At 51.2% G+C, this 26,970-nt stretch overlaps 1 protein-coding gene across 1 annotated transcript; it reads left to right on the top strand.

Moving 5' to 3' along the window:
- Positions 1–5,099: 5,099 nt before the first annotated feature.
- Positions 5,100–8,471, top strand: Gpr142 (G protein-coupled receptor 142). The gene is made up of 3 exons (XM_048445690.3): positions 5,100–5,124; positions 6,039–6,200; positions 7,515–8,471. The coding sequence occupies exons 1-3, from the start codon at positions 5,100–5,102 to the stop codon at positions 8,372–8,374; spliced, it is 1,047 nt and encodes a 348-aa protein (XP_048301647.3). The 3' UTR covers positions 8,375–8,471.
- The last annotated feature ends 18,499 nt before the right edge of the window (positions 8,472–26,970 follow it).

Here is a 26,970-nt window from a genome sequence, read left to right as displayed (position 1 = left end):
GTGGTGGGCGTGTCTCGGGCCGGGATATGTACAGCAGAGTGCTCAGCCTGCACTGAAGTGACAGATGAACGATGGACAGATGGACAACACCACAATTTAGTCCCTGTCCTCCCCTCCACCACCACTGCGGTCTGGAAGCTCCATCATTCCTTGAGCACAAGTCTGAAGATCTCATACCCAGAGAGGGGTCAGTGGAATGCAACTTCCTGCCCAGGGTCCACGTGCATCGTCTAAGGGACTTGTCTATGCTCAGCCAGAGCTGGCACAGCCAAGGGCGTAAGTGTCCACAAGCTCAGAATAGCTTTTCCGGAAAGCTAGGTCAGCCCCAATGAATGATCTCTATGTAGCAAGGTATCTCAAGAGGGTCTCGAAGCAACCGGAAACTTCTGCAGTCATGGACAGGGAGGGTGGCTTCAAGAACTACAAAGGTGAGGATCACTCAGACACTGAGCTTGAGGAGACATGGAGGATGGGTGGACCTGAGGCCCAGCCTGCCTCTAATGTCAACTGCCTTCTCATGAGTGGGGAATAGGGACTCCTGTGAGGTTAGGTTCCAGACTCAGTACACCCCCATAGGCTCACTAAAGATAAAAGAAAGGCAGGCTGGAGAGGTGGCTCAGAGGTTAAGAGCATTGACTGCTCTTCCAGAGGTCCTGAGTTCAATTCCCAGCAACCACATGACTGCTCACAACCATCTTTAATGAGATCTGATGCCCTCTACTGGCCTGTAGGATATATGTAGGCAGAATACTATATACATAATAAATAGATAGAAGATAGATAGATAGATAGATAGAAGATAGATAGATAGATAGATAGATAGATAGATAGATAGATAGATAGATAAAAGAAAGGCTAGGCAAAGTGGCAGGAAGAGGATTGGGAATTCATGGCCAGCCTCCGCTACACAGGGAGCTTAGGGCCAGCCTGGGCTACCCATCCCAAAAGGGGAGAGCATCTTTTCCTAAAGTCACTCAATGCTATGGGAGGCTCACAGTCTCACGGCTTCTTTCCTGATCTATTGTGGGATACTAGTTTAACATGTGTCGTGCTTGTTTATGCCGTGGAACATTTGTTTCAGATGCAAAGATGTGTTGCATTCTTTTATGTTGCATTTGTTTAACTCTGTGAGGCGGTGTTACTTTGCCTGTATAAAACACCTGATTGGTCTAATGAAGAGCTGACCGGCCGGCCAATAGCTAAGGCAGAAGAAAGGATGGGCGTGGTTGGCAGGCAGAGAAAATAAATAGGAGGAATCTAGGCTAAGACAAATGAGAAGAAAGAGTGAGAAAAGAAGGAGAGGAAGATACCAGGGGCGAGCCACACAAGCAGCCACGGAGTAAGAAGGAAAGAAAGGTAGGTATATAGAATAGAAAAAGGTAAAGCCCAGAGGTAAAAAGTAAATGGGATAATCTAAGAAAAGCTGGATAGAAAGGAGCCAAGCTAAAGGCATTTATAAGTAAGAATGAGTCTCCGTGTATTTATTTGGGAGCTGAGTGGTGGGTCCCCAAAGGAAAAACAAAGACCGTCTACACTGTTCAGCACCCTTGGTCATGTCCTCCATCCAACACAGCTAGCCATCTGGTCCACAGACCTCTCCTCCCTAGAGCCTCAGCTTACTGCAGCCTCTACTCCCTAGCACATCGTGTGAGGGAATGAAACAGAACAGTCCTGGGGGAGACAACAGGGAGAGCCAACCTGAGTTCGGATCCAGATGCCACATCTGTGATCTCCACCAACATGCTTGTCTTCTCTGATCCCTGGTCTCCTCGTGTGTCAATGTTGGTAGACAGGTAGCTAGTGGGGTTGCCATAAGGATGAGTGGTGGAGGGACAAGCAGATGTGTGACCCACGTGGTGCTCCCACCAGGGAGCTCTGGATGGGTGGGTAGTAACTAAAACTGCTGAGAACCATGCGTTTGAGGTGTGTTGCTGCTGCTGGTTGGTAACGCCTTTCACCTTACCCAGCTAGGTCATAGCTACCTGACTGTGGGGCACAGCCCCTTCTTCCGCACCCTCAGTGGCCGACCCTGGCCCCTGATGTAGATACAATGTAGGAAAGACTCACCAAGAAGAGGCCACTTAACCTCTGAACAGGCTCTGTGCCTGGTGATGACCTGGTACCCTATCCCTGCCACCACCTATACCCTGTCAGGTACTGCCCTTCCCTGTGTGATAGTATTGGCAGTACTGTACCCCTGGCTGTGGATACTGCAGACCCCAGCTTTTGTTTAGTGGAGCTCAGTGCTATTGACAAGCACAACATCTCCTAGGGGTGTGAAGGGTCCTGGGACCCACATGTCCCTGAATTAAAACATTTTCTGTCTAGAAAACCACACCTTCGCCCTGAGGATTCAAGAGACAATTTAAAAGATATTTTATTATTATTTTACATGCCTTTATGCTTTGCCTGCATGTGTGCCTGTGCACCGTGTGCATGCAGTACTCACAGGTCCAGAAGAGGACATCAGGTCCCCTGGAACTGGAGCTTACACATGGTTATAAGTTTCCATGCGAGTGCTGGGAATTGAACCTCTGTCTTCTGGAAAGGTAGCTGGTACTCTTAACTGCTGAGCCATCTCTGCAGTTCCAAGGCAATTTTTAAATTTTTCCTTATTTGTGTGTGTGTGTGTGTGTGTGTGTGTGTGTGTGTGTGTGTGTAGTGTGTGTGTGTATAAGGTCCCTTCCACAGGGAGGGACTCAAGGGCCAGGACTGGGCTGGAGTAGCTAAGCTGGTCAAAGACGTGAAGAGGTGTCCTTAGCAGATGTAGCTTCCCTCCTCCTCCGTGCTTTTGCCTTGCCCCTGATCCAAAGGCTCTGATTATCTGTATAGGTCACAGGAGGCTATAATGGAGACCACTAGGCTCTGTCTGAAGAGTGCTTAAGCTTCCCTATAAAGTTTACATCCCTAAAAAAAAGTAGCCCTCCTTGTCCCTCAGACATGTTTGGCCCTCCCAACATCTTGAAGCAGAGCCTCTAACTCACCCCTGCCTCATGGTGCAGGGAGGTGGAAGTCTGCAGGGTCTGTCTGTGGTGTATGATTTTTTTTCTTTAGATTTCTTTATTTATGCATACAATGCTCTGTCTGCATGTACACCTGCATGCCAGAAAAGAGCATTGAATTTTTTTTTTTTTTGAGACAGGGTTTCTATGTAGCTATGGAGCTTGTCCTGGAACTCGCTCTGTAGACCAGGCTGGCCTCGAACTCACAGAGATCCTTATGTCTCTGCCTCCTGAGTGCTGGGATTAAAGGTGTGTCCACCACCACCTTCCTTTCTGTTGTTGTTTTTTGCATCAGATCTCATTACAGATGGTTGTGGACCACCATGTGGTTGCTGAGAATTGAACTTGGGACCTCTGTAAGAGCAATCAGTGCTCTTAATCTCTGAGCCATCCCTCCATCCCCAGCACTTGCTTTTTCTGGCTGAATTCCTAAGTCTGTATCTGGGGTCCTGTCTTGAGCAAATAGTACCTGCCCCAGTCTCCTTGCTCCCAAGGGGTCCTGATGGAAGCTTGCAGGATCCCTGTGTGGCCGTCAGGCACAGCGGCTTCTGCTGTGAGCATGCGAGCAAACAAGCCTTGGGGTCAGGTGGGTTGACTCCAGCCCCAGATATGGGATCCACCTTAGGGAGCCAGAAAATGCCCGTCATTCCCTGTCATATTTCCTGGTGCGTTTCCAGGAGCTAGACCACTGTGGTCTCTTGGATGGGAATGGCCCCCATATGCTCACAGGTTTGAATGCTTGGTCCCCAGTGAATGGAACTGTTTGGGATGGGTTAGGAGGTGTGGTCTTGTGGGGGGAGGTGTGTCACTAGGGGTGGGCTTTGAGGTTTTCCAGTCTCTCACTCTCCACCTGCTGCCTGTGGATCAGGATGTAAAGCTCTCAGCGGCTACCCCAGCACCATGCCTGTCCACCCCCACCATGATGATCGTGAAGGAACCCCTCTGGAACTGTAAGCAAGCCCCAGTTAAATGCTTTATTCCCTGAGAGTTGCTTTGGGCACAGTGTCTTCTCACAGCAATAGAACAGTGGCTAAGACAACCATGAAAAGCGGCTCCAGGGTAGGTCTCAGTTCTGCACCCCAGGCAGTCCCCCTGGAGTCTGTCTGTGTCCTGATGCCCAGGGTGGCTCACCTGGGTTACTCTTCATCCAGGTGCCGGGAGCTGCTGGCCACAGATTCCAGCTTCTTTGGAGCGTTGCTGGCACCGGCTGGTGTTTATTTACCAGAGAATGGTGTTCCTGAGAGCTGCTTGGCTGCACCACGTCTAGGGGAAAAAAAAAAAAAAAAGGTTGCTAGACCACTGGGTCCTGTGCGCTCCACACTGCCGGCAACCTGGCCAGCCTTCTCCTGGGGGTAGCAAGGCACGTAGCCTCCTTCTGGCCTTTGTCCCAACAGCCCCCTCCTTCAGGTAGCCTGGACCTCACCCTGCCCACCACTGTGGTGTCTACAGGTAAGACTCCTTTGAATCCGATCCCTGGGACCTCTCTGGGAATCTAAACCCTGACTGCTGCTGCCTGCCTGAGGCTCGGGGCTAACCCCCCAGTTCCTGGACACAAGCCTCCTCCTTTCTGACAGGCATCACATGTGTGCCCATAGAATCAGCCCCTTGTTTCCTTCAGCCTTCCCCCAAGAGCCTCAACTCCAGAGTTGGTTGTCCCCACTAAATGGGCCAGTTTGCCGAGGGCCCTTGAGCACAGGGCTGCTGTCCAGAGCTAGTAGGTCTGTCTTCCTGCCTTTCCGCCCCTCCTTCCTTAACCCCCAAGCGCAGAAATACCCATTTAAGCAAATTCTGACCCACAGCCTTTTTGTCCTGAAGCCCCCTACCCAGCAGGCTTTCCCTGCTGGTTCTGTACCATAGAAGAAACTGTTTTGTTCCTCCTGGATCCCCTGGAGACTCAATGGCTGGGCCCCCGCCCTTCCTTCCCCACCCCCACTGTCCCACTCTCTGTACCAACAGACTCAGAGCTACAGGAGAAAGCGTGGGGCAAATAACCCTCCCTCAGAGAGCCAGAGTGAGAGTCACGGCAGGTAATACACAAGGTGGTGTGGGCACGCCAAGGAAAAGCTGCTGGGGACCTGGAGGCCAGGACTCAACGCTATGGGGCTTGCGGGACCAGAGACAGGTAAAATATTTTTAAATGGGGAGAGGGGCAGTAAGATAAAGGGCAAGTGTGTGTCATGAGGTGGGGGTGGGGCCAGTGATGCTGCTGATAGTGAGCCGATGGACCTGGGAGGTGGGAGGTGGGAGGTCAGAGGTGGGAGGGGGGGTGGAGGTGGGAGGTGGGAGGTGGGAGGGTGGGAGGTAGGATGTGGGGGGGAGATGGGGGGGAGCTCCTCCACTCATCTTCAGCAGGAAAGCAAAGTCTGTAAGTTAAATTCTAAAACGATTTAAAGCATATTTATGACTCAGGGCCAAAGCAGATGTGGATAGGGAATCCTCGTTCCCTATTAGGTCCTAGACAACGGTGCCACCTTGCTCTGGGACTCAGTTTCCCCATGGGACAATCTGAGTCATTTGAACACCGGTAGCTGTAACCTGCGAAGGAGGACGCTCTTGGCTGAGGAAGGAAGGGATCCTCTGGTCTTTCCTGAGTCCAAGTGTCCAATGGTGTGTGGACACTTTTCCTGGGTGTCCAATGGAACCGAGCAGCTGCTGGCAGCCGCCGCCGCCGGTCAGAGCCGCCGGTCAGAGCCACGGGTCAGAGCCACCGGCATCCTTACTAAAGGTGCAGCCACCCCAGTCCATTCCAGTGTGTTCACAACTACCGCAGGGCAGCTGGTTTCCTTAGTGGCAGGGGTTATGATGCAGGGGAGGGGAGGTCGCAGCCAAGGACTCTTCCCGTTGATAAGAGAGCAGCAGAGAGGAGGGGGCTGGAGTCCCGCAGGAGGATTGCATTTGGCTGAAAGTGTCCTAGGGCTTTATACAGAACAGCACTGAATAGAAGGACCTTGGGGCTAGGCAGGGGCTGCTGTCAATCAAGCCCAATTGGGGGAAAAAAATCTAACTCCCGTCACTCTGCCTTTCCATCCTTCCTAGCTGCACAGCCACGAGTGACCCTGCTGCCTACACTCAATGGGAGTGACCCAATATCCGATGATGTGGATGGCCACTGGCCAGCGATCCCAGAGAGGTCGCCATGTGTAGCTGGCATCATCCCTGTCATCTATTACAGCGTCCTACTAAGCCTGGGACTGCCTGGTGAGTGGGGAGCCAGGGTCTGGGACCTCAGGTTGAGCCAGAACAGGGGCCCTCCCTCATCCGGTCCAGATTCTCTCAAGATGGCTAAATCACAGAGGATCGGTGCAACACTGTCATAGCAACCCTTCTGTAACCTGCGTGCAGAGTGGAGCCAGGGAAGGAGGCAGTGCTCTCATGTAGGAAAGGTCATTGGCCTTGTTCAGGGGGTACTCCCTAAGTCTAGTAACTTATACCTTGCTCCCACGACACCTCTGCTCTGAAGGACATAGAACTCCTGAGAAAGTCATAGGCTAGAATGCCAGCATGCGGATGCCCTTCTAGATGAGTCCATTTGTTACCAAGGTGGTCCATGGCCAGGGATATGATGGGGCAGGTGGTCCATGGCCTGGGGTATGATGGGGCAGGTGGTCCATGGCCTGGGGTATGATGAGGCAGGTGGTCCAAAGCCCAGGGTATGATGAGGCAGGTGGTCCAAAGCCCAGGGTATGATGGGGCAGGTGGTCCATGGCCTGGGGTATGATGGGGCAGGTGGTCCATGGCCTGGGGTATGATGGGGCAGGTGGTCCATGGCCTGGGGTATGTATGATGGGGCAGGTGGTCCATGGCCTGGGGTATGATGGGGCAGGTGGTCCATGGCCTGGGGTATGGTGGGACAATACTGACCAGATGACCCAGCTTGGCAGACTAAGCTTTGTTTTCATCTGACTTGGTCCTGTGGTCACTGGGGACAGAGCCCAGGCCCTGTGGCTTGCAAGGCAAGTGATCTGTCACTCAAACTATACTTCCAACCAGCTGGAGGGCTTTGGTGGCTCGATTGGTTGAGTATTTGTCTAGCATGCACAAAGCCCTGGGTTTGATCCCAGCACCACATAAACTGGGCACAGTGGTGCACACTTGTAATCTCAGTGCTTGCTTGGGAGATGCACGCAGGAGTATCAGAAGTTCAAGGTCATCCTCCAAACTTCCATCTATAGGAAGTTTGAGTCAACTAGATCTGGGAAGGCAGAAGCAGAAAATTCAGGTCCTACCAGGCTACTACATGAGTTCCAGGTCAGCCTGGGCAACTTAGAGAGACCCTGTCTCAAAATACAAAGTTAAAAAAGACAAATGGATTAAGGATATGCTTCAGTAGCAAAGCGCTTGCCTAGCCCTGAGCTCAGCTCCCAGTACTGCAAGGGGTAAAGAAGGAAACAAGAAGCAGAGCCCATCATAGTGGCAGGGGAGAGGGACCCTGCAAACATCTAGAAAAGCCCACTGCTAACAGCCCTTCTAACGCTTCTGACTTCTCGCCTCCAAAACCTGGGTCTCCATCAGTCAACCTCCTGACTACAGTGGCCCTGGCCCGTCTCGCCGCCAGGACCAGGAAGCCCTCCTACCACTATCTCCTGGCGCTCACAGCTTCGGATATCGTCACGCAAGTGATCATCGTCTTCGTGGGCTTCCTCCTGCAGGGAGCTGTGCTGGCCCGCCAGGTGCCCCAGGCTGTGGTGCGCACGGCAAACATCCTGGAGTTTGCGGCCAATCATGCCTCAGTCTGGATTGCAGTCTTGCTCACGGTGGACCGTTACAATGCGGTGTGCCGCCCGCTGCGCCATCGGGCCACCGCGTCCCCAGGCAAGACCCACCGCGCCATTGCCGTGGTCCTTGGCGTTGCCCTGCTGACGGGCATCCCGTTCTACTGGTGGCTGGATGTGTGGAGGGACGCAGATCCCCCCAGCACTATGGACAAAGTCCTCAAGTGGGCTCACTGCCTCATTGTCTACTTCATCCCTTGCAACGTTTTCCTGGTCACCAACTCAGCCATCATCCTCCGGCTACGGAAGAGGAGCCAGCGAGGGCTGCGGCCCTGGGTGAGCAAGAGCACGGCCATCCTCCTGGGTGTCACCTCCCTCTTTGCTGTCCTTTGGGCACCACGTATCTGTGTCATGCTGTACCACCTGTATGTGGCCCCCGTCCACCGGGACTGGAGGGTCCACCTGGTCTTGGACATAGCCAACATGGTGGCCATGCTCAACACGGTTGTCAACTTTGGCCTCTATTGCTTCATCAGCAAGACTTTCAGAGCCACAGTCCGACAGGTCATCCTTGATGTCCACATGTCATGCACCGTGAAGTCACAGCCAAAGGGCACGGAGGTGGAACTTGTGTTGAAGTCTGTAGGGGCAGAGTTGTAGAGAAAGGGGGCCAGGCTGGCTCTCCCGGGGGCCTCAGGTCCACCTGCAAAGAGACCTTTGCAATTGTTTTGTTTTGATTTTTTTGAGAAGGGTTTCCCTGTGTAGCCCTGGTTATTCTGAAACTCGCTCTGCAGACCAGGCTGGCCTCAAACTCAGAGATCATCTACCTCTGCCTCCTGAGTGCTGGGATGAAAGGCAAAGACATGTGGGCCCTCTGCCAGTGAGAGCTTTGCAACTGTACCCACCAAAACTTCACCAACTTTTCAGTCTGGGGGAGTGGGAAAGGCTCCCCCTTTGGGTGACTCCAGTTAGAAAGAAGAAATAAAAAAATAGTCACCCTACAGGTGAGCCTCATCCCAATTCCCATTTTCTGGGGGAAGGGCAGGCCTCTGCGGGCCCACACATCAGAACAGCTGCTGGGGTACCCCTTTGGAAGGGGCCTTCCACCTGGTACATACAGGGCAAATGCTAATGCGAGCCGAATGGACGGATGGAATGATGGATGGATAGACAGATGCACGTATTCGTGTGAACCTGGCCTGCCTCCCGCTCCCTAAACTGGTGGCCTCTTTGGCCTCTAGTGGTAAAGCTGAAGTCTGAACAGAAGGCTATCTGTAGAGACTCAAGGCCTTTCCTGGGCTGAGAGAGCCAATGTTTTTGGCTAAGCAATGGGAGGTGCCTAGATAAGGAATAGAGATGCCTAGTGTCTTAACACATATTGGGTGTCCCCAGGTCTAACCCAGTCAGGAAGAAATCCCTTTGATCTCAGACACCCCAATTTGATTCTGAATTTCTCCTTGCACCAGCACCACAGTGGCTCTATGGGTCTTGCTTTGCGTCCTCAGTCCACGGCACTAGAAACTGATATGTGTGCGTACGTGCGTGTGCATGTATGTACAGGTAACTTCAACCCCTGAGCCTTGGAGGAAGGTTTTTCTCCAGCACAGGAAGGGAGGCAGAGCAGTTGAGTTGATAGGACTGGAGTCTTCCAGGCTCCCTGACCCCTGCTAGGCCCCTCATGTTGGCACTGACTCCCCTCCCCCTCTTGGGGCTCAGCAGGAAGAACTCAGCAGATGGACCGCCCACCTGCTGTGGGCCGTGGGTAAACACATTAGCGGCCAGCTGGGGCCCTTTTCAGCTTCCCATTCAGGCTGAGTTGACCTCTCTCCTAAATAGGAGCTCTGGGCTGAGACCCACCTACTTTCATTGCCACAGCCTGGTCGATGCAAGCTAAAGAGCTGATAGAGGCCAGGCACACAGTTGGTGCAGAATAAATGCCCAGCTTTCCTGTATTCCTCTCTCACTTGTCAGGAGAGTAGGAGCCTTCAGCCACCCTCTCAATTCCTTTACACTCTGATAAAGCAAAAATGTTTCCAAGTGTGTCACAAACATGTAGTGGCAGCACGTCTTGAACTGAGACATGATTTCTAGCCTTTTGTGTTTTTTTTTTTTAAGATGTATTCATTTATTATGTATACAGTTCTGCCTCCATGTGGGCCTGCCTGCCAGAAGAGGGCACCAGATCTCATTAAACATGGTTGTGAGCCACCATGTGGTTACTACGAATTGAACTCAGGACCTCTGGAAGAGCAACCAGAGCTCTTAACCTCTGAGCCATCTCTCTGGCCCTGATTCCTATTCAGGACGTAGCTTTGGTGTTCTAGTATTTGCTAGGCTGCCACTCTAGGCCCTTTGGGGGTCGGGTGGGGTTCTTCTGGCTCCACCCTGTGAGAGCAGATTCGTGTGTGTTCTAAGCCCTCTGGTCCGCTTCTGAGACAAGACACGGTGTTGAGACAAGAGAAAAGGCTAGGAATCTGGGAGCTGCCTGGGGTGGATGTTCACTGCCACAGTGGACACTGAGTATCAGAGTCTCCACTGTGCACACCCGGATGTGCACGGAGCAGGGTGAATGCATGGGGCTCTGGTCTAGTAGAGGGGGTGCAAGTGCGGGTAACCAGGAAAGAGGGAATCCCAGGAGGAATGGGTGGCGTCTGTCTCAGGTCAGACCAGTCCATCGCTATGCGCTATTCGGAGTCTCTGAGGAGAAAGCAATAGTTGCCTTTGATGTTTGGCCAGAGGGAATACAGGTTTCTTCGTCCCCTGTGGGAAACCTTTGAACCCCTACAAAGGAGTGCCAGGACCAAGGGTGAGCAATTGTCTTCATAGACAACGATGACGACCACACCAGGGGGCTGGGCCAGCTACAGGAGGCTTCTTCCAAATGCCAGGTGCCCCCACCCCTAGGGAGACCAACGAAAGCAAACGTTCTCGCCTGTTCCTGAGCACTAGGGAATCCAGAAATCCATCGCCGTCCCCCCCCCACCCAAATGACCCAAAAGGTACTGTTGAGGCAGATAGAGATCAGCACGGGGGGGGGGACGTTGAGCCACCAGAGATGCAGAGTTGACTCCATTTGTGCTCACAGACTGGCTAACACCTTTGTTTTCGAACACTGAAGCACCATAATCACTTAGCAGCGCACTGCAGAGCGAGAAGCATGGGGCAGCTAACTGCCATGTCCGAAGTCCCAAAGTTGGTTCAGAGCAATGCTAAGACCCAAACTGTAATAATTCTGTGTGAGAGGGACCTTTGGTGGCGGGCGAGTCCAAACCACAGCGAGTGAGAGCTCATGGCTGGTGGGAGACAAATACGCCAGACAGACAGATAGAACTTAAGTGCGGAGTTTTATTAAGATAAAGGGAGTGGGGGGAAGGAGAGAGAAAGAGAGAGAGAGAGAGAGAGAGAGAGAGAAAGAGAGAGAGAGAGAGAGAGGTGCAAAGAGAGAAAGGGAAGAGGAAGAACGGAGAAGTAGGTGGAGTTTCACCTTTCAAAGAGGCAAGGTCCTTGGGCTTGAGCTTGGGAGGACATGATGCACTCTGTCCAGTCCTGAAGAGGCAGGGCCAGGTTAGTCTATGCTCACACAAACCAACAAGCTCCTGGTCCACGTAGTACAAGCCAGGTCTTCTGAGATGCAGGGGAAGGGCATCTCAGGAATTCTTTGCTCTGTTGCTAAATCTATAGTCCTGGGTTTGACACTCCAGGGACCTAGGATCATGTTTCCCTAATAAAACACATTGGACACTGGGTGCCATGGGACATGCAGGTGGTCTCAGCTTATTAAGAGGCTGAAGCAGGAGGATTCTTTGAGTGCAGGAAGTGGAGACCCGCTGGGTACCCTGTCCAGACCCTGTCTAAAAAACAAGTAAAATAATGTGAGGCCGAGAAGATGGCTCAGTGGGTGAAATGCATGGCACACAAGCGTGAGGACCGGAGTCTGGATCACAAGCGTGAGGACCGGAGTCTGGATCACAAGCGTGAGGACCGGAGTCTGGATCACAAGCGTGAGGACTGGAGGCTGGACCCCAGCACCCGGTGAGAGGCAGGCAGGCCTGGCAGCTGTCTGCGATCTGACCACACAGGAGACGGAAATAGGAACTCCCCAGGGTGAGCTGGCTAGCTAGACAAGCCGAACCACTGAGCTCTTGGTTCAAGTAAGAGACTCAATATAAAAGGTAGAGAGGGACTGAGGGGGGCACCCAATCTCATCCTCTAGGCTCATGTGCACGCACACACAGTGCATCCACACACGTGCACGTGAAGACACACGATTGCATGCCACACACAATTATACACAAAAGAGTTAAAATAAGATTTTTCAAAATAAGGAGGCTATGCATCTGCTCACAACTTTTTTTGTAGACAGGTAGGCAAGAGGACAGGAGCGGCGTGAGTTCAAGGTCATTCTCAGCTTCAGAGGGAGTTTGAGGCCATGCCGAGCTATGTGAGACACTGTCTCTAAATAAATAAATAAATAAAAATTTAAACTCAGAGATCATTTTAAGTGTATCATTTGTGATATCACATATCTGTTCTTAGCTGGGCATGTTGACACACAACTGGAATCCCATTGCTTGAGAGGCAGAGGCAGGAGGATCATACATAGGGAGTTTGAGGCCAGCCTGGGTCACACAACAAAAACAAATAACCAAATTAAACTCCTAAACTAATCTGTTCTTGTTTCTTTGTGTACTTTTGTTTTGTTATGCCCAAATCCACAAAGTCCCAAAAGCCAACAAGGAGACCAGACCGAGTCCCACAAAGAACCTTTATTTTATGCAAGTTTGCAAACTTGGTCTCTCCGCACGTCCAACGTAATGGAATAAACCAAGAGCCCCAGCTCAGTTAGAACTGGGTTTTTATAGTAGTAAAGATGGGGGTGAGGTGTTTCTGACGTTCAGGACCCCTGATTGGCTGACATTTATCCGGGATGTCCTGGTGAGTGTGTGTTGGTGGGTGATCCTATCTACAGTGGTTGGAATGTTAGGCATTTCCTTTGACTGGTCTGTTCTTGGGTGGTGCCTGGGTTATCTCAGTTTGTGGTCCTTTCCACAGTCAGGTATTGCTACTGGGTAAACTACTGAGACTCAGGCCTCCATTTAAATTTATTGATGGCTGAGTTCTACTCTGGCAGTTCCTTTGGGCGACCTGCCCATATTTAGCTTATCATGACTGGCTCCTACAGTTTAAGGATTTTTTTTTTTTGGAGCGGGGAGGTTATTGAAATCAGACCTTACTGTGTAGCCCAGGATAACCTGAATGAACTTAGAGTGATTCTCCTGCCACAGTTGCTTTGGTACTGAGGTCACCATGTGAGCCTCCATACCTTCCTTTAAGAATTTTCTTTTTGCCGGGTGGTGGTGGTGCATGCCTTTAATCCCAGCACTCGGGAGGCAGAGGCAGGTAGATCTCTGTGAGTTCAAGGCCAGCCTGGTCTACAAGAGCTAGTTCCAGGACAGGAACCAAAAGCTACGAAGAAACCCTGTCTCAAAAATTAAAAAAAAAGGGGGGGTGGCTGGAGAGATGGTTTAGCGGTTAAGAGCATTGACTGCTCTTCCAGAGGACCTGGGTTCAATTCCTAGCACCCACATGGCAGCTCACAGCTGTCTGTAATCCCAGTTCCAGAGGCCTGACAGCCATGGCAAAACCACAAATGCACATAAAATAAAATAAATAATTTATTTAAAAAAATAATTTTCTTATTGATAAACTCTCAAGTGGTTTTTAGAGAATAAATCCTCTCCCTGTTTGTTTGTTCTCCTCCGCCCCGCAAACCCCCCCCTTCCCTCCCTCCCTCTACCCACCCGCTCACCTGCTGAAACATCTTTGTTATTCCACTGGGACACTTTAAGAACTAACCACACCCACCCCAGCCACTTCGGACCTCCCTTGCCGCCATCTTCTCTCTTTCTTTCTCTCTCTCTCTCTCTCTCTCTCTCTCTCTCTCTCTCTCTCTCTCACGTGTGTGTGTGTGTGTGTGTGTGTGTGTCTTTGTTCTCTCTATGTTTGTCTATGTCTCCCTTTTTTTAAGTGATAAATGTCTAGCTTTATGTATAGCCTTATGTCCATTTACTCTGCCGTCCACCGCATCTAGCCGCCTGACTCTGCCACTCGCCCGGGGACCCTGACTCCCCCGGCCGCATGGCGCTGCCACCCTGGAGATCTTGCGGGGACCCACAGCCACTAGCAGCTGCTCCGCGAGCTGCCCAGGACATCCCATCATGGGATAGTTAATAATCTTGACTGATGGAAATCCACTTCGGAGTCATGAAGTCCTTCCTTGGGGTCCTGGTTTCCTAGTGACCATATGTCAGTCAGTCCTGTTATCAGGTAGCTTCACTAGCACTGGGGGACGTTCAAATGTCAAGGGTCTCCCATTTCTTCCCAAGTCTTTTTTTTTGGGGGGGGGGGTCATGTTTTGAGACAGGGTTTCTCTGCGTAGCCCTTGCTGTCCTGGAACTCAATCTGGAGACCAGGCTGGCTGGGAATTCAGGGATCTGCCTATCTCTGCCTCCTAAGTACTGGTACTAAAGGCGTGGGCCACCACTCCCAGCTCTTCCCAAGTCACGTCGTGTTTGCTGGTTTGATAGGAAGTTGGCTGGAGAACGATTTTCTGGATCCATCGCATCCATTTCTTAAGGCTGACTTCACAATGTCGTACAGTCCGGGGCTCGAACATCAGAAGTGAATTTTCCCACAGTTCTGAAGTCTTTTTGATTTGTTCTTGAGACGGAATCGTGTAGCTCAGACTAGCCCCGAATTCATTGCGCAGTTGAGAATGACCTTTGGACCAACCCCAAATTGATTTTCATGGACTAGTTCACCCTCAAGCACCACCACACACCCGAGTCTCACTGAACCTCAGGTCCAGAGCCTCAGGCATCATAGGTAGGCACGCTGCCACTGAACTATATTCCCAGTCCTAATTTCCGAACTGAGTCCCTTGGCTGTCCGGGCTGCTATTGTGAAAGGACCATGAGGCAGTCTTTAGCAAGGGACTCTAATCACGCAGTAGGTCTGTCCTGTGACCTCCAGGAGAGAAACGCCCCAGCAGGGGGCGCTGCAGGACTGTCTGGTTGACCCATCTGGCTCACTGGCCAGAGGCCCTTTGAACTAACTGGCTTTTTATAGGAAAACCCAAGTGACTGCCGCAGGGCCCACAGCCAGCAGGGACTTAGTGGGTGGGAGAGTTCAGCTGTGCCCCTGTCTTCGCGTTCACTCTGAAGGCACGTTCCTCCGCCACACCAGGGTTGGAGTTTTGAGCAGAGGCATGAAAGGACTGGGTTCATTGCCTCCCCCAGCCACCACTGTTGTCCCTAGATATGACCACAGAGTCTCTGCTGGGACCCTTCCTCTTGCCCCAAAGAAGGAAGGAGTCTCTTACCCACCCTGCCAAGTTCATAGGCTGCTGTGGGCTGCTGAATTCATGGAGTGTGGCCATGTACTACAAGCGAACTCAAGCAAAAGGACAGGAGGCCCATCTAGTACCCTTCTCCAGCTGCCCCCAGAGTCCCCAGTTTCTATACAAAGAACTCAGAAGACTGGACAGGGTGGTGCATGCCTATAATCTTGGGTTGGAGGGGGGCAGAGGCAAAAGAATCATGAGTTTGAGAAGTGTGTGGGTTTGAAGCCAGCTCAGCTATATACAAAGGCCCTGCCTCAGATAATACGTAGGTAGGTAGGTAGGTAGGTTGGTAGGTAGGTAGGTAGGTAGGTAAGTAGATAAATACATAGACACATAGATACATAGATAGAACTGGAGATTTAGCTTAGTTAGTAGAGTGTTTGCCTAGTATGGAAGAAGCCCTGGGTTTGATCCCCAGCCCTGAATTAAAAATCAACAGGGCTAGAGAGATGGCTCAGAGATTAAGAGCATTGACTGCTCTTCCAGAGGTCCTGAGTTCAATTCCCAGCATCCACATAGCAGCTCACAACCATCTATAATAGGATCTGATGCCCTCTTCTGTCATGCAGGCACACATACAAGTAGAATACACATAAATAAATAAATTCTTTAAAAAAAAATTCTAGTACTTGGTGGCTGACAAAATGGATCAGCAGTTAAGAGCACTGGCTTCTCTTCCAGAGGTCCTGAGTTCAACTCCCAGCAACCACATGGTGGCTCACAGCCCTCTATAGTGGGATCTGATGCCCTCTTCTGGCATAAAGGCATACATGCAGATTAAGCACTCATACACATAAGATAAATAAATAAATCTTTTTAAAAAAAATTCCAGTACTTGTGAGGCAGAAGCAGGTAGATTTCTGTGAGTTCAAGGCCAGCCTGGTCTACAGAGTGAGTCCCCGACAACCAGGGCTTCACAGATAAACCCTGCCAAAAAATCAAAACAAACAAACAGAAAACAAAACAACAAAACCAAAAAGACAGGTGGAGCGCACATCTGCAATCCCAGCATTTGGGCAGTAGTGGAGGAACAGGAGTCCAGGCTAGCCTTGGCTACATAGCAAGTTCAAGGTTAGCCTGAGATTCAAGAGACTGTCACAAAACGACAATAAATAAATAGAAGATAGAAAACCAACCTCTTTTTAGTTTTTCATCAACTTAATACAAGCTGGGGTCATCTGGGAAGAGGGAACCTCAACTGAGAAAACTCTTTCATTGGATTGGCCTGGGGGCAAAACGTCTGTGAAGCATTTTCCTGATGAATGATTGATGTGGGAGGGCCCAGCCCATTGTGGCAGTGCCATCCCTAGGCAGGTGGCCCTGGGTTGTATGAGAAGGCAGGGTGAACAAGCCACGAAGAACAAGCTGCAGAACAAGCTGGTAAACAGTGTTTCTCCAAGGCTTCTGCTTCAGTTCCTGCCTCCAGGTTCCTGCCGTGGCTTCCCTCAGCGGTGGACCCTGATGTGGAAGAGTCAGCCAAAAAACCCAAGTGTCTTTTGGTCATGGTGTTATCACAGCTAAGGAGAGCCCGTTGGGACACCCTGCTGGAGAGAAATGGGCGGGTCCTGGTCTGCCTGCTGCCTCTTGAAAGAAGATCCTGTAGCCTGCGCTGCTCTTTCTAGAGGAAGCCATTTGGTATCTCTGAGCAGAGGATCCCCCCACCTGCTTATTTTGATCCAGTTCCTTCCCCTCTCACCTTTTGGGTTCGGAGAGGGCAGTGAGGCACAGTTTGTCTTCTGCCTACAGGTCAGGCCCACTCTGCAAACCCAAAGACCCCATTCTCCTGCCCTGCTGTGAGGAGCCTGGATCCCCAACTCCCCAGCTGGTTTGGGGATCTCTCTGAGAGTAACCTTGGGGCCCTGCCAGCCAGCCCAGCTGCCGGCATCACTGCGGGGCAGCGGAAGAGTTAACCCTGCCTGTGGTGGCTCTTTCCCACCACAGATTCCTCCTTGATGTATATTTAGCAGTCAGGGAGGGCGAGTGTCACTGGAATGCCAACCAGTGTCCTGACTTGTCCCGCCTCCCAGAGGGTGGGAGCAGGCTGAGGGCTCCTGGAGCCCGGTGGAACGGTGCAGCTAAGTGGGTCCTGAGCTGGCTTCAAGCATAGGTTGTGATCTCAGAACCTAAAGGCCTCATGGGGGAGGTATTTGTTTCTTACCTAAAGAACCCAGTTCCTCGGGGACGTGGGAGGATTGTGGGAAAGAGGACTGGGAACAAAGTGTGCCAGGGTGCATGTGACCAGTCTAGACCGGTTATGGGAGCTCCTGCAGCTGGGACAGGCAGATGGGATGCCAGCCTAGGAACTGGGGTGGCAGAGAGCATCTACCTTGAGAACCCCTCTGGTCTGGGCGCCCACATTTGCAGAGCTACGCTTTCACTTTGGGGAGGTCACCAGCTCTAGGTAGCCAATAAGGACAGGGAAGGAAGCTCTGTGTCCTTCAGCGAGGGTACTCCAGCGTCCCTGCCCTAGGTGGCGTAACTGCCAGGTGGGCCCGTTGACAGCGTGGAGACTGGTGAACCACCTGAGCTCACCCAGGGGCTCCAGCTGGATGTCCGGTTCACAAGGAAGATGGTTTGTTTGTTTCCTAGAACTGTCTGCACCCTTCCTCAGAACCCACACATGATGTACATCTTGGCCTCAGAGACCAGGATAAAGGGCTTGGTCCCGTTGGCTGATCTTGCCATGGCTTCTTTCCAAGTGAAGGAGCAGATCAGCCAGATCCAGACAGCCACCTGCTGCTCTGGAGTGCTTTCCCCTGACCTGGCGGCGCTGGCCCCAGGGTACCTGTACCTTTAGGAGGCAGAGATTCAGTTCTCCAGGGTGTGCCCACCCAGGAGTCACCCGCCGTCAATCCAGGCAGGCCCATCCTGGATAGAGTCTATACTGACTTTTCTGGTGAGGGAACATTACTTTTCCAGTTAGTGGCAATGTGGTGGCACATGCCTGTAATTCCAGCCCTTGTGAGGTAGAGGCAGGGAGGGTCTACTTAACAAATCAGCTTGAGGCCAGTCTGGTCTATATAACAAATTCCAATCTAGCCAGGGCTACCCATTAAGAACTTCAGTGAAGAGGCTGGAGAGATGGCTCAGTGGTTAAGAGCACTGCCTGCTCTCTCAAAGGTCCTGAGTTCAATTCCCAGCAACCACATGGTGGCTCACAACCATCTGCAATGAGATCTGGTGCCCTCTTCAGGCATACACACAGACAGAATAAAATAAATCAAAAAAAAAAAAAAAAAAAACAAAAAACAAAAAACTGAAAAAGGCCCGAGGGCCAGAGGGGTAGCTCAGTGGTAGAGCTCCTGCCTAGAATCCTCCAGTGAGGGGCTGGGGGTGTTGATCAATGGTAGAGCACCTGCCTAGAATGAAAAAAAAAAAGAACTTCAGTGAAACAGAATAAAAAGGAGCCTGGGGAGACGGCTCAGTGGCTCAGTTAACAAGGAGATTGCCTGGCAAACACAAGGCCCCGAGTGTGGTCCCCAGAACCCATGTTAGAAATATCTGGGTGTGGTGGCTTATACCTGTAATCCCAGGGCTGGGGACGCAGAAATCAGCAGATTCCAGTCAGACTGGCCTCATTGGAGGAGTACCAGGCCAGTGAGAGACGTTACCTCAAAACGAAGGAGGAAGAGGGGGAGGAAAGAAAGAACAAAATGAAGAAAGAGAGGAAAAAAGGAAGGAAAGAAAAGAAAAGAATTGTGGGGGGAGCCAGGGAGATGGCTCAGCCAGTAAAGGCACAACCCTGATGTCATGTGTTTGATTCCTGAAAGAAGCCCACATTGAGATGAGAGGACTGATCTGACATCACAGAGTCGTCCCCTGAGTGCCGTGGCGTGTGCACTCATGCCTATATCCCCCAAATAGACAATAAGAATAAACACAAACATTGGTTCTCAGGAGGGTGTGTAAATGCCACAGCTTGCTTGTGGGGCTCCGAGGACAGCTGCCCAGAGTCAGTTCCCTCCTGTCCTGACCAGAGCTCAAGCCCCAAACTCACATCATCAGGGCTATGTGGCAAGCACCTTTACCTGCTGAGCTAGCTCGCCAACCCACTAACAGATGTGGATGGTGCCCGAGGAACAAAGGACACTCACAGTCATCCCTTGACTTCCATATTGTCACTCACACTTGTGCACACATTTGTGTGTGCACGCGCACACACACAACACACACACACACACACAGATGACGTAGCTAGTTAGCAGGGAATGAAGGACTGGAATCAAAGTCCCAAGTCTATCTCTGATTCTGATGATTCTGAATGGCTAACCGTTGGGTGCCAGGCACAGAGGCTAGGGCCACCCAAGCCGGAATCCATAAGGGAGGGAAGAGGTCAAGTCAAGCGAGTCAGATAAGAGTTGAATGTTTCAGTGCGGCCAGATCCAGTGCGTGGCTCAGGTGATGTGGCAGACCAACTTGGAAGGGTAGACCGGTGCCAGCACTGAAGGCCGACAAGGCAGCTCCTGGGGGTTTTAGGATTGTGCTCCAGAAAGAACCCATTGGTGATGGGGATGTAGCTTAGATGGTGAGTGCTTGTTTAACACTCATTAAAAAGCTGAGGTCCATGCACAGCAAGGCAGGAAATACCAGGTGTGCCGGTGTACAGCCGTAATCACAGCACTTGGAGGTGGAGGCAGGAGGATGAGAAGTTCAAGGTCGTCCTCAGATACATCCCAAGTTTGAGAATAGTCTGGGATACGTGAGTAGGAGACCCTGGCCCTCAAAAGACAGAGACAGGGGGGATGGGAGGGAGGGAGGAAAAAAAAATGAGTGGAGAAAAGGTCGTCCTAGCAACATTACAGGAGACAGACTGATGAGTTTGGGTGCACGCACACACACACACACACACACACACACACACACACACACGCAACATTACAGAAGACAGACTGATGAGTTTGTGCTCATGCGCGTACACACACACACACACACACACACACACACACACAGGAGCCCTGGTTCTGAGCTTGTTAGCCCTCTTAAACCACCTTCAGGCTTCAGGAGGTGAGGTCCTCGTCTGCCTTGTCCCCTACTCCTGCTCCAGGGCTCTGGCTAAGATCTCAACAGCTGACTTTCATGATCCCAATAAGAGAACCTGGTAGAAGTAAATGGTAACCGAATGGGAACCCCGGGACTAAAACAGCTATGCTCTTGGCCACTCGCTCTGTGGCCAATCATAGTGATACCGAGGAGTACGAACCCCTCTGGTGGCAAGGGACCTGGCCTCTGGCAGAGGTAGAGCGAAGCAGCCTGCTACAGGCCTGTCTACCCAACTGACTGAAGCAGCGGAAGAAGACACGTCCTGCTAGATGCTGGCCTGGGGCGCTGGCAGAAGACGGTCTGCTGTGACCTAACGCTGTGACCCTTTGATACAGTTCCTCATGCTATGGTGACCCCCCCAACTATAAGATTATTTTTATTGCTACTTCATAACTGTGATTTTGCTACGGCTATGAATCATAATGTAAATATCTAATATGTAGGCTATCTGACATGTGACCTCTGTGAATCGAGGTCATGGTTCCTTGGGACTCTGGGATTTCCTTAGAAATCCAGGCCAGGCAAGGAACACGTCTCCCAGGAAGAGATTTCACACAGCTCTGACAACTTGTGGAAGAGACAGAGTCCAGACGATGATGTCCGGGATACCATAGCCAGGACACACCTCTTGGTCTCCATCAAACCTGAGCCTGGGAGCAGAAAGGGAAGGGGAGATGATCTAATGATGGAACTATATTATAAAAGAAAGTTAAAAAAAAAAAAAAAGCTAAACTACACCTGTTGGGACCCTAAAGGTGGGCTTGTAGGGGAAGGGTCACTGGTCCTTTGTTCATCTCCCCACTGTGGCCACATGGACTCAATCTCCTTTTTCTGCTTTTTGTTATCTAATTGCTGGGACCAAGCTCCGATCTTAATGACCCCAGTAATAGACAGCGACTTGAGCCTCAGACACCGGGTGGACAGAACTCCACGATGCCCCACAGTCTCTGTTCCTGACCCCTGGGGCTCCTGGGACTTTATTTCATCTGTGGTTCCAGATGTAAGAAGTCCTACCCTGTAGGCACAGGGAGCTGCTGGTGCCTGGGTATCGGGTGACCTCAGGGGCAGGTTACCTGACTTGTCCTGCCACAGCCCTGTGGCCTAGGCCACCACCCCTCCTCAAGGCCCAGTTTTGGCATCTGGGAATCAGAAGCAGGCACTGACCCAAGTAATCTAACCCAACCTTTTGTCATCTGAATTCTTTAGAGCCCAAGAGAAGCTAGGATTAAGGCCGGCTCCCCTGGGCTCCCCTCCCCGGTCAGGTGCACACATGCAGGCGCTGCCTTGGTTCTGTGAATGCAATTTTAAAAGAGCAGAAACCACTTCCTATGCGGTTGCAGTGTGGACAGCCTGTAGGATTCCCACTACTTCAGGCTCCCTCCTGCCTGGTTCCCCTAAGTATGACCTCGGGGGTGTGGTGGTGGGGGGAACCACACCTACAGGGAGAAAAGCTACCTGGTGAGCAACAGGTGTAGGCTGTTGATTTTTCCAAAGCTGCGCTCTGCTTACTGCTGGCTGAACACCTTCCCCCAGGCCATGCAGAAGGACTGCGGGGGCCAGCTGAGGAAAAGTTTTCTCCACTCCCAGAGTCTGGGGACACCCAGGATACAGTCCATCACCTGAGTGAGTCCAGGCAAGTGTAGTGCCTGGACACCCCGTCATAGCCTTGTGGACTGTCACACAGGGGCAAGGTTTGGGCGAGCAGGGAGCTTGTATGCCCAAGGCTCCCAGTGAGGCTGTTGTAGGTGATCTCTGTCTGTCTAGACCAGCTGTTCTTAGGTTTGTTTTATTTTGCTTGGTTTTCCTTTTTTTTTTTTTTTTTGGTGTCTAGTTCAAAGAACTGAAGAATTACATGCAAACAGAAAAGCAGTAAGGGGCTTTTCAGAAGCAAATTAAAAGTATAGAGTGGATTCACTGTGAGTGAGCAGAGGGCTCTGGGTAAGTGTAGGGCAAGGAGTGTGTGAGTGTGTGTGTGTGTGTGTGTGTGTGTGTGTGTATGTGCAGCTGGGTGTGGCTGTGGGGGGGGATAGGTGGAATTAGTGCCAACCTAACAGAATCTAGACTCACCTGGGAAGGGAGTCTCAATGAGGGATTATCTATATTAGACTGGCCTGTGGGTGCATCGATGAGGGAATTTTTCAGCTAGGTTGAATGAAGTGGGAACATCTCCCCTCCTCGAATATGGATCACATCATTTCATAGACTGGGCCCTGGATGGAATGAAAAGGGGAAGCCAAGGGGTTGGGAAGGTGGGAGGGTGCGGTGGAGGGAGAGGGAACTGTGGTTGGTATGTAAAATGAATAAAAAATTTAAAAGGAAAAAAAAAGCGAAGTCAAGCATGGTGGTGCACACCTTTGGTTCCAGCACTTGGGAGATAGGTAGGTGGATCTCTGAGTTCAAGGCCAGCCTGGTCTACAGAGTAAGCTCCAGGACAACCAGGGCTACACAGAGAAACACTGTTTGGAAAAACAAAAACAAATAAATGGGGAAAAAAGAAAGAAAAGAAAAAAGGGAGATGGAACTGAATGCAAGCAGTCTTTATGTTCTGTCTCCTGACTGCGGGTGCACTGTGGCTGTCTGCAGCCACCGTGTCTTCCTTTCAATGATGAACTGTAACCTATAAATGTCAGCCTGGAGTGGGGTGCAGGGTGGGGATGGGGCCTTTCTTCTCTAAGCTGCTGTGCTCGGGGTACTTTATCACAGCAACAGAAATGAAACAGGATCCCAGTCATCAAGTGCTCAAAGCAAGGGGGTTCTGGGGTGGAAACTCCCTCTCCACTTGCCTCCCTCCCCTCTCCCCTTCTGCGGAAAGTTCAGCAGGGGCTAAGTGGGGAAATGCCCTGTGGCTGGGCAGGCAGAGTAGGAAGGAGACAATGTTGAGGTTTGAGGATGCCGAGAGGATAGAATTGCAGGAAGACAGGGGGTGGATGTTTGTCTAGAAGCCAGAAGGCTTAGTGGAGACAGGATGACAAAATGCAATAGCAGCAGACTCGAGTGGCAAACCAGTTGCTGGGTGCCGAGTCAGGCTGGCAAAGGACACACGCTGTTTCCATTACGAATCGATAGCGGATTATGGGTGTTTATGGACAGAGCTTTGCCCGTGGGCCTCTGCCACATCAGCAGGATTTTGGTAGCATGTGGTCTCTTCGCCGAGGTCAGTCACCTATCTGGAAGCGATCCTGACCCTGTCGTGGCATAAAGTCTTCTAGTGGCTCCTAAGGCCTCCAGGATGAATCCTGTAGCTCGGAACGGCCAGCCCTGCTTTCTTGATTTCCCAGCCTCTCATTCCCATAAAGCCAGCTCCCCATAGACTCTGAGCCTATGGGTTGCCCATACAATTCTCAACACCTAACACAGCACCTTAAAAATACACAGGCTGTAACAAGCCATCCAGCATGTAGGATACCGTTCCCTTTGGTGTCGGAACGCAGCAGAGGCAAGACACACACAGACACATGCATCTCACAGCTGGGGCTGAACTGCCTCCTGTCCAGTCTGGTTCCGTAGTCACTGTATGAATCCTGCAGAACCGTGGGGCCTGCCTGGGCCCTCAACTACCTGTGGCCCTAGTTCCTTCAGAGAATCTTGCCTTCCCTTCTGCTGCTTTCCATGGCACCCAGGAGAAAGGGAGGCGTGAGAACACACAGGTGTCTCATGGGAAGCTAAGCACCAGGTGTTTGGTGCAAAGAGAGAGATCTTGTTGAAATTCCCCAAGACCCAAAACTTCCCAGGGAGGAGAGAAAGAAGGTGTATGTGGGAAGGTAGCTCCAGGCCTGAAGGAGGGGACTACACAAAGGGGTCCTTTTGCTGCCCAGCACCCCAGGACACCCCCCACTATGCACACATAGCTAAGAAAACACTCCTAGAGCTTGTTGCTACAGGTGTTCACACTCTTGTGACTAGAGGGGGCAGGCCCAGGGGAAGAGCAGGGCCTAGCCCCTACAATGGCAGGCTAGGGGAGGAACTAGAATCTTGCTTAGAAAACCCCTGGGGATGCAATAAAGGGCCTTTAAGGAACCTAGATGTCAACAGTTTGGCAAGAGGCTATGTTGAAATGGTTGTGGGGGAGCCTCACAAACAGGGTCAACCAGCTCTCCTGTCCTTGCTAGTGTTGGACCATCTATGGGAACAAATCGGCAGCTACCACTCCGGACTAGAGGAAAAGTAGGCCAGTCAATGCCTGGGGGAGCTGCCAAGTCCTGGAGTCACTGTGTCCAGGCATGCCTAAGAAGGAAGGAGTGTCCAGTAGACCCCCAGAGGCAGGGCCAGAAGTGTTTCTTTGGGGTCAACGTGTTCTATTCCATCTTGAGCCTCTTCCTGAGGGAGCCCGGTCTCTATGAAGCTTTGAAAGGGGCTTGCAGGAGGAAGGGACATTTCCTCTCCGTTCCCAGATGGGCCCTGTATATGGCAAAGGCTGTGGCCACGCCCATCTGTCACTCCAAGTGAGCAGCTCCTCAGCCAGAAAACAGAAGTCTCTTTAGCGTCACCGAACATCGTCCTGGGACTGGAGCGGTGGCTCAGCCGTTACGAGCTCTTGCTGCTCTTCCAGAGGACCTGGGTTTGAACCTTAGCACACACATGGCAGCTCGAAATCTTTTTAAACTCCAGTTCCAGGGGACCCGACACCCTCTTCTGACCTCCTGGGGCACCAGGAACAAACATGGCACACGTACATACCCATAGGCAAAACACTCATACACGTAAAACAGTTGAGGAAATCTTTAAATAGGATGGTTGTTGGGGTGGGCCTGACCTAATCATAGGGCTTCATTAACAGCAGAGAATTCTTTGCAGCGGAAGTCAGAGATCCCGATCACAACAGAGATCCATGCATCTAAAGAGGGAGCCACATGGAACACGCCAGATGGCCTCAGCCAATCGTCAGCGCAGAAACAGGGACCTCAGTCACCCCAACACAAGGAGCTACACGCGACCTTGAGAGGGTTGCTTCCTTGTCTTGGTCAGGTTTCTATTGCTGTGAAGAGACACCATGAAAACATTTTGTTGAGTGACTCACTTACAAATCAGGGGTTCAGTTCATTATCATCATGGCGGGGAGCGTGGCAGCCTGCAGGCCGAGGTGGCGCTGGAGCTGAGACTCCTACATCTTGCAGGCAGCAGAAGTCAACACCAAAGGAAGCTTGAGCGAAAGAGACCTCAAAGCCCACACTCACAGTGACACACTTCCTCCATCAAGGCCACACCTCCTAATAATGCCACTCCTTTGGGGGCCACTTTTCCCCCCAAACCATCACGGTCCTCAAGGCTCCAGGTGAGAGCTCAGCCTAGATTTTGACCTTGAGACACCCAAAGGATCCGGTAGACCCCTCTGAAGACTCAATCAGGAGCTTATCAATTCTCTTTCCTTTCCAAGTCTTCTTCTCAATCATGTGTGCGTGAGTGTATGTGGATGTGTGCAGGCAGATGCCTTCTGAGTCCAGAAGACGGCATTAGATCAGCTGGAGCTGGAGTCAGACTGCCGTGAACCACCTGATATAGGTGCTGGGAATCAGACCTAGGCCCTCCCAAAAAACAACACATAACTGCTAAGCCAGCTCTTCAGCGTCATAAATCCTTCACAAAAGCAAATTCCTTTCCTATTATTCCAGCAGAACTTCCTGATTGAAGTGCAAGGCTCCTTCTTAGAAGCCAGCAGCGGTGGCACGTGCCTTTAATCCCAACAACTCTCAGGAGGCAGAGGCAGGTGGATCTCTGAGTTCAAGGGCAGCCTGGTCTACAGAGCGAATTCCAGAGCTACACAGAGAAACCCTGTCTTGAGAAAGAGAGAGCGGGAGAAACTTTCTCAAAACTGGAACAAGCACTGGGATACAGCTCAAAGGCAAAGCTCTTGCTTAGCATGTGTGAGGCCCCAGGCTCTCTCCAGCTCCCAAATAAACCCAAAGAAAGCAAACATAACAAACAATCAGGAACAAAATACGTCAGCGTGAGTCACTCATCCTTTGTCCCATGACGGCATTCAGCAGAGATGGCTAACTATCTACCAGAGCCCCGCTCTTCTCCGACAGTCCTCACTGAAGAACAAAGGCTACATTCCCAACCACACAGTCACGTGACTAGTTCTCGTCACTAGACTGTGAGCAGATGCAAGCACACCTCCTCCGAGTCCAGGCCAAAATAAGGCATCTTCCTCCACAGTTCCTCTTCAGCCAGTTATGGGTAACCCCAAGATCAAAAGATCCTGGGTCCCTCAGTTACAGTGAGGGGGAAAGTCATTACCCACTTCTATTATGCAGGAAAAAAGTTAATTATATCTGTATTTCATTTTAGTACGTAGGAGTGTTTTGTTAGCATCTAAGTGCTTGGTGCCCACAGAGGTCAGAAGAGGACACTGGATCCCCTAAAACTGTAGTGGGTTCTGGAAGTTAAACCCAGGTCCTCTGGAAGAGCAGTCAGTGCTCTTAACTGCCGAGACATCTCTCACGTCACCAGAAATAAGGTCTAAAATGGTGATTCTCAACCTGTAGGTCTCGACCCCTTTGGCAAACCTCTATCTGCAAAAAATTTTTACATTATAATTCATAGTAGCAAAATTACAGGTATGAAGTAGCAACAAAAATAATTTTACGGTTGTGGGGTTACCACAACACGAGGAATTGTATTAAAGGGTCGCAATATTAGAAGGCTGAGAACCACGACTCTAAGGTATCTGAACCGTTACACAGTCAGTGGTCTCTTTGGGATTCTCTTTAGCCTGCCCTTCCTAAGACACATCCCTCTGAGCGACTCTCAGCTACTTCAAGCTTCACAAGATGCTGACGAAGCTCTTGGGATGCAAACCTCCAACCAGCCCGAC

Source organism: Myodes glareolus, chromosome 9 (assembly GCF_982192425.1).
Source record: "Myodes glareolus chromosome 9, mMyoGla1.1, whole genome shotgun sequence".
NCBI classification, from domain to species: Eukaryota; Metazoa; Chordata; class Mammalia; order Rodentia; family Cricetidae; genus Myodes; species Myodes glareolus.
Note: the sequence above shows the minus strand (reverse complement) of the source record. Positions and strands in the feature narration are given on the sequence as shown.